The following is a 15,000-nucleotide window of genomic DNA, read 5'->3' as shown; positions in this document are numbered from 1 at the left end:
TCTTCCTCTCTCTGTGTCCCTCGCCCTCTCTCTCTCTCTTTGTCTCTTTCTGTCTGTCTCTCTATCTCCCTCTCTCCCTTTCTGTCTCCCACCCCTCTCTCTCTGTCTCTTCCTCTCTTTCTGTCTCTCTCTCCCTCCCTCTGTCTCCCACCCCCTCTCTCTCTGTCTCTTCCTCTCTTTCTGTCTCTCTCCCTATGTCTCACTGTCTCTCCATGTCTCCCCCCCCCCCCCTCTCTTTGTCTCTTTCCGTCTCTTTGTCTCCCACCCCCTCTTTGTCTCCCCCCGTCTCTCCCTCTCCCTGTCTCTCTCTCAGGCTGGTATATAGACAGTTCTATCCGTTAGCGATAGAGATCTGTCGTTACCTGAAGATTCCAGACTACCAGGGTGTCAGCAGGGTTCTGAAGCACTGGGCGTCCTGCAAGGTGACGGACCTGAGGCAGAGGGATCCCTCTGTGTGTGTGTGCGGCTTGTTGCTAAAGTGTGTGTGTGTGTGTGTGTGTGTGTGGTCAGGTGCAACAGAAGGACCTATCAGATGATGCCATAGCCAGAGCGGTGTGTGTGAAGGTGGGAGACTCACCAGGTGTTTCCTACTCACACATCGCTGCTCGGGCGTATGAGTGTGGACGCACCGAGCTCGCCATCAAGGTAACACACACACACACACACACACACACACACACACACACACACACACACACACACACACACACACACACACACACACACACACACACACACACACACACACACACACACACACACACACACACACACACACACACACACACACACACACACACACACACACACACAGGAAGCATCCAAGCAGCACACACTGTGTTTAGACATCCCTCTCTCTCTCCCTCTCTCTCTCCTCTCTCTCACTCCTCCCCCCTCTCTCTCTCTCCTCCCTCTCTCTCTCCCTCTCTCCCCCCCTCTCTCTCTCCCTCTCTCCCCCCCTCCCTCTCTCCCCCCCTCCCTCTCTCTCTCCCTCTCTCCCCCCCCTCCCTCTCTTCCTCCCTCCCTCTCTCTCTCCCTCTCTCTCTCCTCTCTCTCACCCCTCCCCCCTCTCTCTCTCCCCCCCCTCCCTCTCTCTCTCCCTCTCCCCCCCCCCTCTCTCTCTCCCTCTCTCTCTCCCCCCCCCCCTCCCTCTCTTCCTCCCTCTCTCTCTCTCTCTCCCCCCCCTCTCTCTCTCAGTTGTTGGACTATGAGGCTCGCTCTGGAGAGCAGGTCCCACTGCTGTTAAAGATGAAGAGGAGTCCGTTGGCGTTGAGCAAGGCAGTAGAGAGCGGAGACACAGACCTGGGTATGTGACTGCTGGAAGCTCCGCCCCTTCTGGCCTCATTTTGGTGTCCATTTGCTGTAAACTGTGTGTGTGTGTGTGTGTGTGTGTGTCAGTGTACACGGTGGTGACCTATCTGAAGAATGAGATGAACAGAGGAGATTTCTTCATGACTCTGAGGAACCAGCCTGTCGCTCTCAGCCTCTACAGACAGGTACCTCACCTTCACCCTCTTCTTCCTCAGCAGAGATGAGATGAAGACAGTGTGTGTGTGTGTGTGTGTAGTTCTGTAAGCTGCAGGAACAAGAGACACTGAAGGATCTTTACAACCAAGATGACGACCACCAGGAGCTCGCCAACTACTATGTGACTGCCAGCTACAGAGAGAAGGTAGGAGTTTAACACACACACACACACACACACACACACACACACACACACCAAGCTAAGACCACCACTAACCTGCCTGTCTGTCTGTGCAGAGGCTAGAGACACGTCTGTCTCTCCTGCAGACTGCTGTAGATGAATACAACAAAGCCAAGAATGAGTTTGCTGCCAAGGTGACACACACACACACACACACACACACACACACACACACACCTCTTTCTCTGTCTCTCTGTCTCTCTCTCTCCCTGTCTCTCTCCTCTCTCTCTCTCCTTGTTTTTCTTTTTTTCTCGATGTCTTGGAACTCGCATGCTTTAGTTTAAGTGTTAGGGTCAAATACCTGTAAATAGAAATTCTTTTAAAACTCAAATTCTCTCTCTCTCTCTGTCTCTGTCTCTCTCTGTCTCTCTCTCTCTCTCTCCCTCTGTTCCTCTCTGTCTCTCTCTCTGTCTGTCTCTCTCTCTCTCTGTTTCTCTCTGTCCCCCTCTGTCTCTGTCTCTGTCTCTCTCTGTCTCTCTCTCTCTCTCTCTCTCTGTCTCTCTCTCTCTCTCTCTCTCTCTCTGTCTCTCTCTGTTTCTCTCTGTCCCCCTCTGTCTCTGTCTCTCTGTCTCCCTCTGTCTCTCTCTGTCTCTCTCTCTCTCTCTCTGTTTCTCTCTGTCTCCCTCTGTCTCTCTCTGTCTCTCTCTCTGTCCCTCTCTCTGTCCCTCTCTCTGTCTCTCTCTGTCTCTGTCCCTCTCTCTGTCCCTCTCTCTGTCCCTCTCTCTGTCTCTCTCTGTCTCTGTCCCTCTCTCTGTCCCTCTCTCTGTCCCTCTCTCTGTCTCTCTCTGTCTCTGTCCCTCTCTCTGTCCCTCTCTCTGTCTCTCTCTGTCTCTGTCTCTCTCTGTCTCTCTCTCTGTCTCTCTCTCTGTCTCTCTCTGTCTCTGTCTCTCTCTCTGTCCCTCTCTCTGCCCCTCTCTCTGTCTCTCTCTGTCTCTGTCCCTCTCTCTGTCCCTCTCTCTGTCTCTCTCTGTCTCTGTCTCTCTCTGTCTCTCTCTGTCTCTCTCTCTGTCTCTCTCTCTGTCTCTCTCTGTCTCTGTCCCTCTCTCTGTCCCTCTCTCTGTCCCTCTCTCTGTCTCTCTCTGTCTCTGTCCCTCTCTCTGTCCCTCTCTCTGTCTCTCTCTGTCTCTGTCTCTCTCTCTGTCTCTCTCTGTCTCTGTCTCTCTCTGTCTCTCTCTCTGTCTCTCTCTCTGTCTCTCTCTGTCTCTGTCTCTCTCTCTGTCTCTCTCTGTCTCTGTCTCTGTCTCTCTCTGTCTCTGTCTCTGTCTCTCTCTCTGTCTCTCTCTCTGTCTCTCTCTGTCTCTCTCTCTGTCTCTGTCTCTCTGTCTCTCTCTGTCTCTCTCTCCCTCCAGGCCACAGAGGAGGAGATGCGTCTCTTGCGATTTCAGAGGAAGCTTGATGATGAGAAAGGGGCGGGGCTACAGGGACTGTCCCTACAGGTGGTCAGAGGGGCGGGGCTTGATGCAGGATAGATTTTGTTGGGTGAAAGATGCTTCCTGTGTGTGTTGATGACTTCCTGTTTGTCTCCAGGCGACCATGGAGGCTCTGCTGTCGCTGGGGTTACACAAACAAGCTGAACAACTTTACAGAGACTTCAGAGTTCCTGACAAGAGGTCATTCATGATGTCACACCTTCACCCCTGACCTTTGAGCCAATAATGAAACCCTAACCCATCATACCGTGTTGACAGAAAGCCAATGTGATTGTCTGTCTCTCTCTCTCCCTGTCTGTCTGTGCCTGTCTGTCTCTCAGGTACTGGTGGTTGAAGCTGAAGTCCCTGGCAGAGAAGGAGGAGTGGGAGGAGCTTGAGAAATTTTCTAAGAGCAAGAAGTCTCCTATTGGCTACTTGGTAAGAAGTTCCACCTTGGCAGAGATCCGGTCCATGAATCCATAAAGTGATGAAGTATTGATCAGTGATCGTCTCTGCAGCCGTTTGTGGACGTCTGCATGAAGAGTCACAACAAGCATGAGGCCAAGAAGTATGTAACCAAGGTAACGCCAGAGCAGAAGGTCAAAGCTCACCTCGCCATCGGGTAAGTGTGTGTGTGTGTGTGTGTGTGTGTGTGTGTGTGTGTGTGTGTGTGTGTGTGTGTGTGTGTGTGTGTGTGTGTGTGTGTGTGTGTGTGTGTGTGTGTGTGTGTGTGTGTGTGTGTGTGCTGAAACATGAGACTCCTCCTCTTCCTCAGGGACGTGGAGGGAGCAGCTGATGCGGCCATAGAGAGGAAGAATGAAGCAGAAATGGCGACGGTCCTTTCTCGATGTTCAGCCGCCGACCGCCTCGTGATCGAGAAGCTCAACCGAGCTAAAGCAACTGCTGCCAAAAAGTGATTGTGTAAAGTGGCATGAGGGCCCTGCCTGCTTAAAAAGTGACCCAAGAGCAGCAATGCATGCTGGGAGCAGGAAGTAGCTGCTGTCATCGATGTTTCTTACATTTTGTGCTTTCAAGTTGAACTGTTTGTCCTTTATTGATCTGCTGTATTAAAATAGAAAGTGATGATGTCACATGGTGGTGTGTGGTGCGTCTTACACACACACACACACACACACACAGTCACAACATGAGGCAGGAGCTCAATCACTTGGGCTGTGGAGGTAAGAATCACCAATCACAGTCAATAAGCTTCATCATCCGGGTGCTTTGTAGGGTCGTTACTCATTTGTGATTATGGGCGCTCGTTGAAGTGGAGGGGCGGAGCTTATAGTGCAGAGGACTAAGTTCACCCAGTGTGGAGCTGAACGATCTGCTGCTGGTGAGTTTGTTTGATCTGACCCCAGAAGCCTGAAGTTTGAGTCCTGGACCTGGAGTCTAAGGAAGCTCGCTGTGAGGCTGCGGGACCTGAAGTGTGTGTGTGTGTGTGTGTGTGTGTAAAACCTCAGTTATACTCCGAGCGCGCGCGTTCACGTGCGGCCGCGAACGAACCGTGTGCGTGTGTGCGTGTTATTTATGTGTGTCTGTAACTCTACTTTTTGGACTGATCTTGGAGGACGCGTTCCACACATGCGCAGTAGATCGGCTTGACGTGCTCCGTTAGTCTCTTGGTGTGTGTGCGGGGGGGGGGGTCTCTCTGGTTAGTGACGTTTATAAGCAAGGCAGCAATGAAACCCTACGGTTCATGGGACTTCCTCTGGTAAGGACAGTAGCTACCCTCCCTCTACGTCCACTTCTTCATCGGTGTCTTCTGCACCTGAAGTTTTCGAGGTTCAAACAGAGTGAGACACGTCAGAGAGAGACAGACGGGTCATTCTGTCTTACTGTCTCTAGACCAGCTGATGATGTCATCGGTGAAGGTGGAGTGTGTGGTGAAGGGGAGTGCCCTGGTTGGTGAAGGGCCGGTGTGGGAGGAGTCAGATCAGACGCTTCTGTTCGTCGATATTGTCGGACAGAAAATTCACCGCTGGAGCCCAACGACCAATCACATCCAGTCCATGCAGACAGGTGAGGCTGATCCAATCACATCAATCCATTCATCCTGACTTCAGAAACCACTTTTCAGTAGAACTGTCTGTCTCTCACTCACTCTGTCTGTCTGCAGGTGACATGGTGGGCTTCGCTGTCCCTCGTAGGTCAGGTGGTTACGTTGCAGGTGTGGGCCGCAGCATTGTAGCTTTCGATTGGTCAAACCAGACGATGACATCATTGGCAGAGGTCGACACAGACAAACCCAAGAATCGCCTAAACGATGGGAAGGTCGACCCGAGCGGACGTCTGCTGGCTGGTGTGTGTGTGTGTGTGTGGGGGGGGGGGGGAAGATATGTGATGTTGCCATGGTAACAGTGTATTCTCTCATCAGGTACCATGGGGAGGATGTCTCCTCTAGAAGTGGTGGAGAGGAAGCAGGGGGCGCTGTTCTCTCTGGCGTCTGACCTCACTGTCACCAAACACTTCAACCAGGTAGCTACACCTGTCTGCCAACCACTGTACCTGTCTGTCTCTCGCCCTGTTTCACTGCCTGTCTGTCTCTCAGGTGGACATCTCTAATGGCTTGGATTGGTCTCTGGACCAGCAGACATTTTTCTACATCGACAGTTTGGCTCTGACTGTAGACGCCTTCAACTACAACACACACACAGGACACATGAGTAACACACACACACACACACACACACACACACACACACACACACACACACACACAGGCAAATGAGTAACACACACACACACAGGACACATGCGTAACACACACAAACATAAAAGTTTAGTCTGTTCTTGTTTAATCAATTTACTTCTGGTTATGTTGCCTAGGTAACCGTCATGTGGTGTACCATATGGAGGAGGGGGAGGGGCTTCCAGATGGGCTGACGGTGGATGCTGCTGGTCGCCTGTGGGTGGCGTGTTTCAACGCAGGACGAGTCATCAACATTGACCCGACCACAGGTCACCTCGTCAAACACACACACACACACACACACACACACAGTGGTTGATGTGGTCATTGTGTGTTGATGTCGCCCCCTCTGGCGGTGCACAGCACAGCAGCAGTGTGTGATGAAGGCTTCCTGTTGTGGCCGTACAGGTGTCAGGTTACAGACGGTCTCTCTGCCTGCGATGAAAACCACTTCCTGTTGTTTCGGTGGGCCGGATTACTCTGACCTTTATGTGACCTCGGCGAGTCTGGGCCTCGACCAATCAGAGCGGAGAGATCAGCCTCTGGCTGGAGGGACGTTCAGGGTGAGTGCTCCTCTGTTAGCCCCGCCCCCAACATGCTGCAGTGATGCAGGTCCTCCTGAGGGCGGCGCTAGAGGGAAGGTCATTCAAACAACTCAATAAAACAACTGAAGCCCTTATGTCAAATTCATTAACAGATTTCTATTCACGCTGCCAGAAACCGTAAAATAAATAACAAATAAAAGTCTTTGTTTCACTTCACTACATTTAAAAGTTAAGTTGACAACAAACATTTGTACAAAATCACAAACTCATGAATTGAAAAGTGTGTGTGTGTGTGTGTGTGTGTGTGTGTGTGTGCGCGCGCTTTGTCACCACAGGTCACAGGTTTGGAGGTCAAAGGTCGTCCTTCAAATTCATTTTCTGGGTGACTGTCAGTCTACAAGCTGCTGGTAAATAATCAATCTATTAATGCTGCAGCCACGCCCACCTCCTGTCCCTGATTGGCTTGTAATAATTGGATTGTTCTGATAATGTATTGATCAAACAAAGAGACTGGCAGCAGCTGGCAGTGAATCAGAGATTGTGTTAGTAAAGTTGTGTCTTATAAGCGTGAGATGTAAACAGAGAAGCACAGAGGAATGAAATTATGACGTTCTGCCCTCTAGCGGCCAGAGCGAGTAACTACACCAAATTTGACACATTTCAGCGTTGCATTGTGCAAAATCTGTGAAACGGTTTACATGCATGTGTACATGTGAACATACATGTGTGTATTAAAATGTGTCACTGATCAGCAACTCAGATCTCCAGAGCTAGTTTTTGTGTATAAACTATATTAATAATATTCCATTTGTATCTGTGTTCAGAGTTTCATCTAATTTTTCAAACATGTAAACACTCTGATTATAGATGACATCATCTGCTCCTGCATGTTGTTCTTATAGGGTTAATATAGGATTATAGAGCATCTAGTTTCATATGAATGTACGAACACACCTTTAAATGTCTTTATATCTGTGAGACCACATTGGTGTTTATTTTTATTATTATAAACAAATTAGAAATCATGAATCCAGCCGGATGTATGGAGCTCACTGATCCCCCCCCCCCCCCTGAGGGGGCGGAGCCTTGAGCGGCAGAAGGCTCATTGTCTGAGGATGCAGGGAGAGAGGGAGGAGGGAGGGTCGAGAGAGCTAGAGAGAGAGTGAGAGAGGGAGAGAGACGTAGACAAAGAGGGAGGCCGAGCGACTCTCCCTTTCTTTCTTCGTGTGGGGGAGGAGAGGAGGAGGATTAACCGGCTGATCTGCGACACGCGCTCACACACAACACACACACACACACACATATATACACACACACATAGTATACATACATACATACACACTACAACAGAACGCTCCTCATCATCATCATCATCGGCCGCGGCGGAGGAAGCAGCAGCAGCAGCAGCAGCAGCAGCATCCCCGAGGAGAGAGAGACAGAGAGACAAAAGAGAGAGAGAGAGAGACGCTTTTCACCGTGTTACTGTCTGTCTGCTGGAGAAGCAGACAGGAGGAGAGAGAGACATACAGGAGGAGGCCTTCATCACCATCTGCCTGCCTGTCTGTCTGTGTTCGGTGTGATGGCGGTCCACATGTGCATGCTGCTGTGTGTGTGCTGAGTGTGTGTAAGTGGGTGTGTTCAGTGTGTCTGTTTGGAGTGTGTGTGTGATGGGGAACGCAGAGAGCATGGAGAGCCAGCTGGCTGTGATCCGATCACGAGCCGCACCGGTCCGACTCCCAATGCCCGACCCGGCTGAGCTGGAGGAGAGGTTCTCCATCGCACTGGTAAATACACACACACACACACACACACACACACACACACACACACACACACACACACACACGACTGCTGGATTCCAAGGATTTGAGTGTGTGTTTTATACTTGGTGTGTGTTGTGCTCAGTATATTCAGTGTGTACTTGTATGGGGAACAGATTCAGTGTGTGTGTGTGTTTGTGTATGCGCACCTGAGTAAGTGTGTGATGAGTTTACATGTGATTTAATGGTCCCATGTTAGATTGCTACTGAGTGTGTGTGTGTGTGTGTGTGTGTTGTGTTTACGTCTTATTATCTCTCTGTCAGAATTCGATGAACCTCCCCCCTGATAAGGTGCGGTTGCTGCGTTCCTATGACAACGAGAAGAAGTGGGAGCTGATCTGTGACCAGGTAGGAATGTTGTGTTCAGGTGCTGTAGGAAATACCAATTTATCAACCAAGTCATAATGTTGATGGCTCATGAGTGTAGGAGTTGTGACATAAAGGACGGCGACCTTTCACCTCCTGGGCGGCAAGGAAATGAAGAAAAAGGAAGAAGAAGATATGCAGAGTGTGACGACAAAGTGTGTCAGTGTGTAGATGTTCTTCTTATCCTCTTCAGGTCTGTAGGTCTCTAATGGACCCTGATGGATCCATGATCAGGTGTTAGAGCCTCTAAAGCTCCTCTACATGGAGACAGAAGCTTAGTTACACACTCATATGTTGACCTCTGACCTTTGACCCTGAACCCTCAGTAGGTTGTCTTGGATCTCTGTCCCCTAAACAGTAGAAGAAGAACATAGATGTGAGGAGGTGTTAGGCTCATTACATCATCACACAGTTCTATTTGTGAATCCATGATAAGTTGAGCTTTTATTGTGGAGGGCAGAACTTCTATCTTTGTTCTGAGTCCAGCAGCAGAGCGATGTAGAGCAGTCATGGTCCCTCTGACCCTCTGTGACCTCAGTGAGTCCAGCAGCAGAGCGATGTAGAGCAGTCATGGTCCCTCTGACCCTCTGTGACCTCAGTGAGTCCAGCAGCAGAGCGATGTAGAGCAGTCATGGTCCCTCTGACCCTCTGTGACCTCAGTGAGTCGTTCAACAGAAGCTGCTGTGACAAAATCAGTAGAGTAAAAAGTGATAAACAATAAAATAATTTGCTACGGGAATGAAGTCCTTCAGACACGCTAACATCAAACTGTGTGTGTGTGTGTGTGTGTGTAGGAGAGGTTCCAGGTGAAGAACCCCCCTCACACTTACATCCAGAAGCTGCGAGGTTTCCTGGATCCAGCTGTGACTCGTAAGGTGAGAGACTCCAGCTCATGTTGTTTACTGAGTTTGATGTTTGATGGAAAGTAGAAGAAGAAACTGAAGCAGAGTGACGTCATCCCACTCACATTTACATACACACACATGTACTTCATCAAAGTACTGGAAGTCCTTTTTATTTCTGTAGTCCAATATCACATCAACGTCTCAAAGGGCTCAGACCCACAAAGATCTCTATGAGACCAGGAACACTCCAGAGAAAACCTGCATGTGTAAGGAAAAAGGAAGAAACCTCAGGGGAGACAATTCAAGAGAGATTCCCTCTCCAGGAACGGCTGAGTGAGTGAGAGCAACTTCCAGAGAGAAGACATGAAGAGCAGGAAACACAAAACGTCCTGCATGAAGATACAACATGCAAGATAGAGACGAGAAAGGGACAGACAGACAGGGGGGGAGACAGGCAGGCAGAGGGGGGGGGGGGAGAGAGAGAGAGAGAGAGAGATGTGTGTGTGCAAGTGTTGTTCTATAGTTGAGAGTCTCTCTCCTGGTCATGGAGGTAGTTTGGTAAAATGATGATGTGTGTGTGTGTGTGGGGGGGGGGGGGGGGGGGGGGGGGTACCAAAGTGCCCCTCGCAACGAAAAAGTCACATTGCATAGGAGACATAGGAGACATAGGAGACATAGGGGACATAGGGGACATACGGGACATAGGGGACATAGGGGACATAAACATGATTTTGTCTTCAGCCAGGTGTGTTTGGGTGTGAAGGCTCTGCTGGTGTGAAGGAAAGCAGCTGAATGTTTCTCTAGCCTTTGTTGACGTGGGGCTGCACACTCTGACTCATGGAGGGAAGTTGTATAATTTCCCACAACTCAGCGGCTGAAACACACTGGGATAGAGACTAAAGACACAACATCTCTAACACACACACACACACACACACACACACACCTGAAGACTTCTGCTGTTTCACTACTGGCATCCCTGACAACAACAACCTGTCTGTCTGCCTGCCTGCCTGTCTGTCTGTCTGTTTGCAGAAATTCAGGAGGAGAGTCCAGGAGTCCACTCAGATGCTGAGAGAGCTGGAGATCTCCCTCCGCACCAACCACATAGGGTACCTGTCTGTCTGCACGCCTGTCTGTCTGCACACTTGTCTGTCTGTGAACCTGTACCTGTCTCTTTCTCTGTAGCTGGGTGAGGGAGTTTCTGAATGAGGAGAATCGTGGTCTGGACGTTCTGGTGGAGTATCTGTCCTTCGCTCAGTACGCCGTCACGTACGTATTGATTATTGATCAACAAACTCGGGTCCAACTGTCCCATACAACAAGCTTATAGTCCTGTGTGTGTGTGTGTGTCTGTCTGTGTGTGAGCAGCTTTGATGGCGAGCAGTCGGAGGCCGGTGGTGAAGCTTCCTCCATCGACTCTCCCTGGAGTCGGTCCATAGAGGACCTCCATGGTGACTGCAGCCTCCCCTCCCCCTCCTCCTCTGTGCCCAGAGCAGCACGGCACTCAATCAGGTAACACACACACACACACACACACACACACACACACACACACACACACACACACACACACACACACACACACACACACACACACACACACACACACACACACACACACACACAGTCTGCGTTCCTGTATCCTCACGGTCAAACGATTGCAGCGCGACTCTGCTGACTCAGTCCTCTGTCTGTCTGTCTGTCTGTCTGTCTGTCTGTCTGTCTGCCTGAGCACTCACCTGTCTGTCTGTCTGTCAGCTCAGCTCTGGTGACTCGCTCCAACACGCTGCCCAGCCGCCGCACGCTGAAGAACTCACGCCTGGTGTGTAAGAAAGACGACGTCCACGTCTGCATCATGTGTCTACGGGCCATCATGAACTACCAGGTGGGTTTGACCCCTATGACCCCTATGACCCATCGGACCCATCGGACCCCTATGACCCCTATGACCCCTATGACCCCTATGACCCCTCTGACCTGTGTCTCTTCCTCAGTATGGCTTTAACATGGTGATGTCTCATCCTCACGCTGTCAACGAGATCGCACTGAGCCTCAACAACAGGAACCCACGGTGAGTCTGACTACACACCAAGTACACACCAAGTACACACCAAGTACACACCAAGTACACACCCACTACACACCAACTACACACAGTCCATGCAAAGTACTGTACCACTCTTTCTGTTTGTCTCTCTCTCTGTCCTTCTCTGTCTCTCTCTCTCTCGCTCTCTGTCTCTCTCTCGCGCTCTCTGTCTCTCTCTCTCTCGCTCTCGCTCCCTGCCTGTCTCTCTGCAGGACCAAAGCTCTGGTCCTGGAGCTGTTGGCGGCCGTGTGTTTGGTCAGAGGAGGACATGAGATCATTCTTGCTGCCTTTGATCATTTTAAAACAGTGAGACAGCATCACACACTGATCACACACACATTCACACTGGATGGTGGACTGATTGGACTGATTGATCATTGATCATTGATCCTCCTGCAGGTCTGCTCAGAGTCGATGCGCTTTGAGAAGCTGATGGAACATTTCAAGAATGAAGACGATAATATTGATTTCTTGGTATTATTATTTATCATTGCAGGTTGATCACTTTAAATTCACCAACTTAACCTAAACTCATTCATTTGCTGTTGCCGTGGTTATGTTTGCTAGGTGGCCTGTATGCAGTTTATCAATATTGTGGTTCACTCAGTGGAGGACATGAACTTCAGAGTCCACCTGCAGTACGACTTCACCAAGCTCAACCTGGACGAACATCTGGAGGTAACACACACACACACACACACACACACACACACACACACACACACACAATCTCCCCTGGACTCACTGAGTCCCTGGCTGTCTTCAGAGATAGATTGTAGGAGATAAACCCTCTTCCTCCTCCTCCAGGCTCAGAGTGTGTGTAAATGATTCCCAGGATGTAACATTAGGGTAATTGATCTTCTTGATCGGTCATAATCAGGGTGATTGATACTCATAGACCTCCTGGTTCCTCTGTCGTGACGTTGATGTCCTCTTCCTGTCCAGGATGTGTCCCTGTCCTCCAGTGTCCCCTGTCCTTGTCTTTGTCAGACTCAGTACTTACATCATCAGAATGTAACCGGACCATCCACCTCATCGGAGTGTTCACCTGTCTCCCTACCTGTCTCACCTCCTTCCATTAGAGGCTGAAGCACACAGAGAGCGACAGGCTGCAGGTGCAGATCCAGGCCTACCTGGACAACGTGTTTGATGTGGGAACTCTGCTGGAGGACGCTGAGACCAAAACTGCTGCTCTGGAGCGAGTGGAGGAGCTCGAGGAGAACCTGGCAACGGTGAGACAGGCAGATACAGACAGACAGCTAAACAAACACATGCGTGGTGCTGATGTGTGTGTGTGTGTGTGTTCAGATGTCGGAGCGTTTGCTAGATGTGGAGAACGAGGCGATGCTGAAGATTGTGGAACTGGAAAAACAGCTGATGCAAACTAACAAGGAGCTGGATCAAATCCGGGTCAGTGCCGTTACCATGGAAACGTTACCTCAGCAAGCCAACGGCTCCATTTCGACACAATCAAAGATCAAATCCCTTTATATGTAACACAAGGAGCTGCAGATACACATTTAAATTCAAAAAATAATAATAACCTGAAGGATTTTAAGAGTTGGAATTAAATACAGAGTCAAGTTTCTTCATTATAGTGTGAGGGACTGTACTTCAGTATGAGGGACTGGACTTACTGTACTTACTGTACCTACGTACTGTAGCAGTACACACAGTTGCACGTACACATACACTGGTTGACCTTTTCCAGTCTAGTCTGTGTAATCATGCTAATGTGCTGTGTAGGATGTGTATGCTAGTGCAAACACCCAGGTCCACACGTTGAGGCGGATTGTGCGGGAGAAGGACCAGACCATCCGCCGCCAGAGCCGCCTGGAGCGCCAGGCCCAGGAGGCCCAGCAGGCTGGAGGCCCTGGAGGCCCGGGAGGCCCTGGAGCTCCTCAGCCCCAGAGAGGAGAGGGGGATGGGGGCGTGGCTGACTCCGCCTCCCCATCCCCTCCCCCCTGTCCCAATCTCTCCCCCAGGTAAGAGATGAATCATGATGGATCAGTTCATTGTTAGCGAGTAATCAAAGTGAGACAGCAGCATCTTCACCTGTGAACTCTGTGTGTGCGTCCTCGGGGCGTGATGGTTGTGTAGGTGCATCTGCAGCATGTGATGTGTGAAGACAAACAGTAGAAGAAGAACATAGATGTGATTACATCAAAACACAGCTCAGCTAATCCAGGAGATCCGTTGAGCTTTTATTGTGGAGGGCAGAACTTCTATCATAACGACATGGATCCATAACGGTCCAGTCAAAGACCTCCAGACCTGAAGAGAAGCACAAACATCTACACACTGACAGAGGAACACACAGAGGTCAGAGGTGAAGACATCTTGTCAAACTGCAGGTGTCTCCATGTGTCTTCAGCCGCTGTCTCAGATGTGTTTTGTCCCTTTAGTGTGATTGGTCAGTGGCCATCACATGAAGCTGAATGTATGTTCACACTGAACATGGCAGTGTAGTGTAGGGCTACATGAGCCTGAAGTTAGGTTGTTCTTCCATGCTCTTCCATGCTCTTCCATGTTCCTCCATGTTCCTCCATGTTCCTCCTTATTGGCTGCAGACTTCTGCTCTCTCCACCTCCTTGTCTGACCCTCATCATGTCTGAGGTCATGGTCTGAGGTGCAGAGAGCAGAAAATAAGGCTCAGTTCACTTCTTGCTTTCACCAGCTGGTGTCAGAGATGTTCATCCAACATTGTAGTAGATAGATAGATAGATTGATTGATGGATTGATTGATTGATTGATTGATTGATTACCTGATCAATGCTGCCTTCAGCCCTGAGACTGTGGCCTATCACAGCATGGGACCAGGAATGGGCGGAGCAGCTGACCTTCCTGCCCCTCCCCCTCCGCCCCCTCCTCCTCCACCTATGCCTGGCACAGGTGAGCCCTCAGACTCAGACTCATGTTTACTCCATGATGGCCCCGTTCTGTGACGTCGCTCTTCATCACGGTCTGTTGTGTTGCAGTGTCTAACGGGCCGTACCCTTCACCGCCTCCACCTGCTCCTCCTCCTCCTCCCCCGCCCCCTCCTCCCCCCTGTCGGACCAGCGAACTCTCTTCTTCTGTCCCCATGCCCCCTCCTCCCCCCCTGTGGCCCCGCCCCTCCCCGGTTCAGGCGGGTCACCTACAGTCATCTTCAACTCTGGACTGGCAGGTAAGTGATGATGATGACAATGATGGTAGTGATGATGATGATGGTAGTGATGATGATGGTAGTGATGATGATGGTAGTGATGATGATGATGATGATGGTAATGATGATGATGATGGTAATGATGACAATGATGGTAGTGATGATGATGATGGTAGTGATGATGATGATGATGATGGTAGTGATGATGATGATGATGATGGTAGTGATGATGATGATGGTAATGATGATGATGATGTAGTGATGATGATGATGGTAATGATGATGATGATGGTAGTGATGATGATGATGGTAGTGATGATGAGGATGTTGATGGTAGTGATGATGATGATGATGATGGTAGTGATGATGATGATGATG

General features: G+C 50.1%; 2 protein-coding genes and 1 pseudogene across 3 annotated transcripts in view; all 3 read left to right on the top strand.

Moving 5' to 3' along the window:
* vps16 (VPS16 core subunit of CORVET and HOPS complexes) overlaps positions 1–4,208 on the top strand; it is an 8,533-nt gene extending 4,325 nt beyond the window's left edge. The window contains exons 14-24 of the mRNA XM_076170718.1: positions 314–422; positions 511–645; positions 1,198–1,306; positions 1,399–1,496; positions 1,568–1,672; positions 1,765–1,842; positions 3,058–3,144; positions 3,236–3,318; positions 3,459–3,555; positions 3,636–3,739; positions 3,893–4,208. Of these exons, the coding sequence (XP_076026833.1) occupies positions 314–422; positions 511–645; positions 1,198–1,306; positions 1,399–1,496; positions 1,568–1,672; positions 1,765–1,842; positions 3,058–3,144; positions 3,236–3,318; positions 3,459–3,555; positions 3,636–3,739; positions 3,893–4,034 (1,147 nt within the window). The 3' untranslated portion in view covers positions 4,035–4,208. The remainder of the gene's footprint in view (positions 1–313; positions 423–510; positions 646–1,197; positions 1,307–1,398; positions 1,497–1,567; positions 1,673–1,764; positions 1,843–3,057; positions 3,145–3,235; positions 3,319–3,458; positions 3,556–3,635; positions 3,740–3,892) is intronic.
* Positions 4,209–4,356: 148 nt separating this feature from the next.
* rgn (regucalcin) lies at positions 4,357–7,112 on the top strand. Of its 2 annotated transcripts, none has more exons than XM_076170720.1 (8): positions 4,357–4,456; positions 4,969–5,142; positions 5,240–5,422; positions 5,498–5,598; positions 5,672–5,786; positions 5,950–6,081; positions 6,221–6,375; positions 6,693–7,112. In XM_076170720.1, the coding sequence occupies exons 2-8, from the start codon at positions 4,977–4,979 to the stop codon at positions 6,741–6,743; spliced, it is 903 nt and encodes a 300-aa protein (XP_076026835.1). In that variant the 5' UTR covers positions 4,357–4,456; positions 4,969–4,976; the 3' UTR covers positions 6,744–7,112. The 2 variants fall into 2 exon arrangements, with proteins under 2 accessions (XP_076026835.1, XP_076026836.1); XM_076170721.1 differs by lacking the exon at positions 4,357–4,456 and adding an exon at positions 4,471–4,834.
* A 305-nt stretch (positions 7,113–7,417) lies between these two features.
* Positions 7,418–14,746, top strand: LOC143016397 (formin-like protein 2; annotated as a pseudogene).
* The last annotated feature ends 254 nt before the right edge of the window (positions 14,747–15,000 follow it).

The sequence above is a fragment of the Genypterus blacodes genome, unplaced genomic scaffold (genome assembly GCF_046128005.1).
Source record: "Genypterus blacodes isolate CSIRO-AG114 ecotype Tasmania unplaced genomic scaffold, CSIRO-AGI_Gbla_v1 ptg000228l_1, whole genome shotgun sequence".
Classification (NCBI taxonomy): domain Eukaryota; kingdom Metazoa; phylum Chordata; class Actinopteri; order Ophidiiformes; family Ophidiidae; genus Genypterus; species Genypterus blacodes.
The sequence above is the reverse complement of the archived record's forward strand: the minus strand, read 5'-3'. Positions and strand labels throughout refer to the sequence as shown.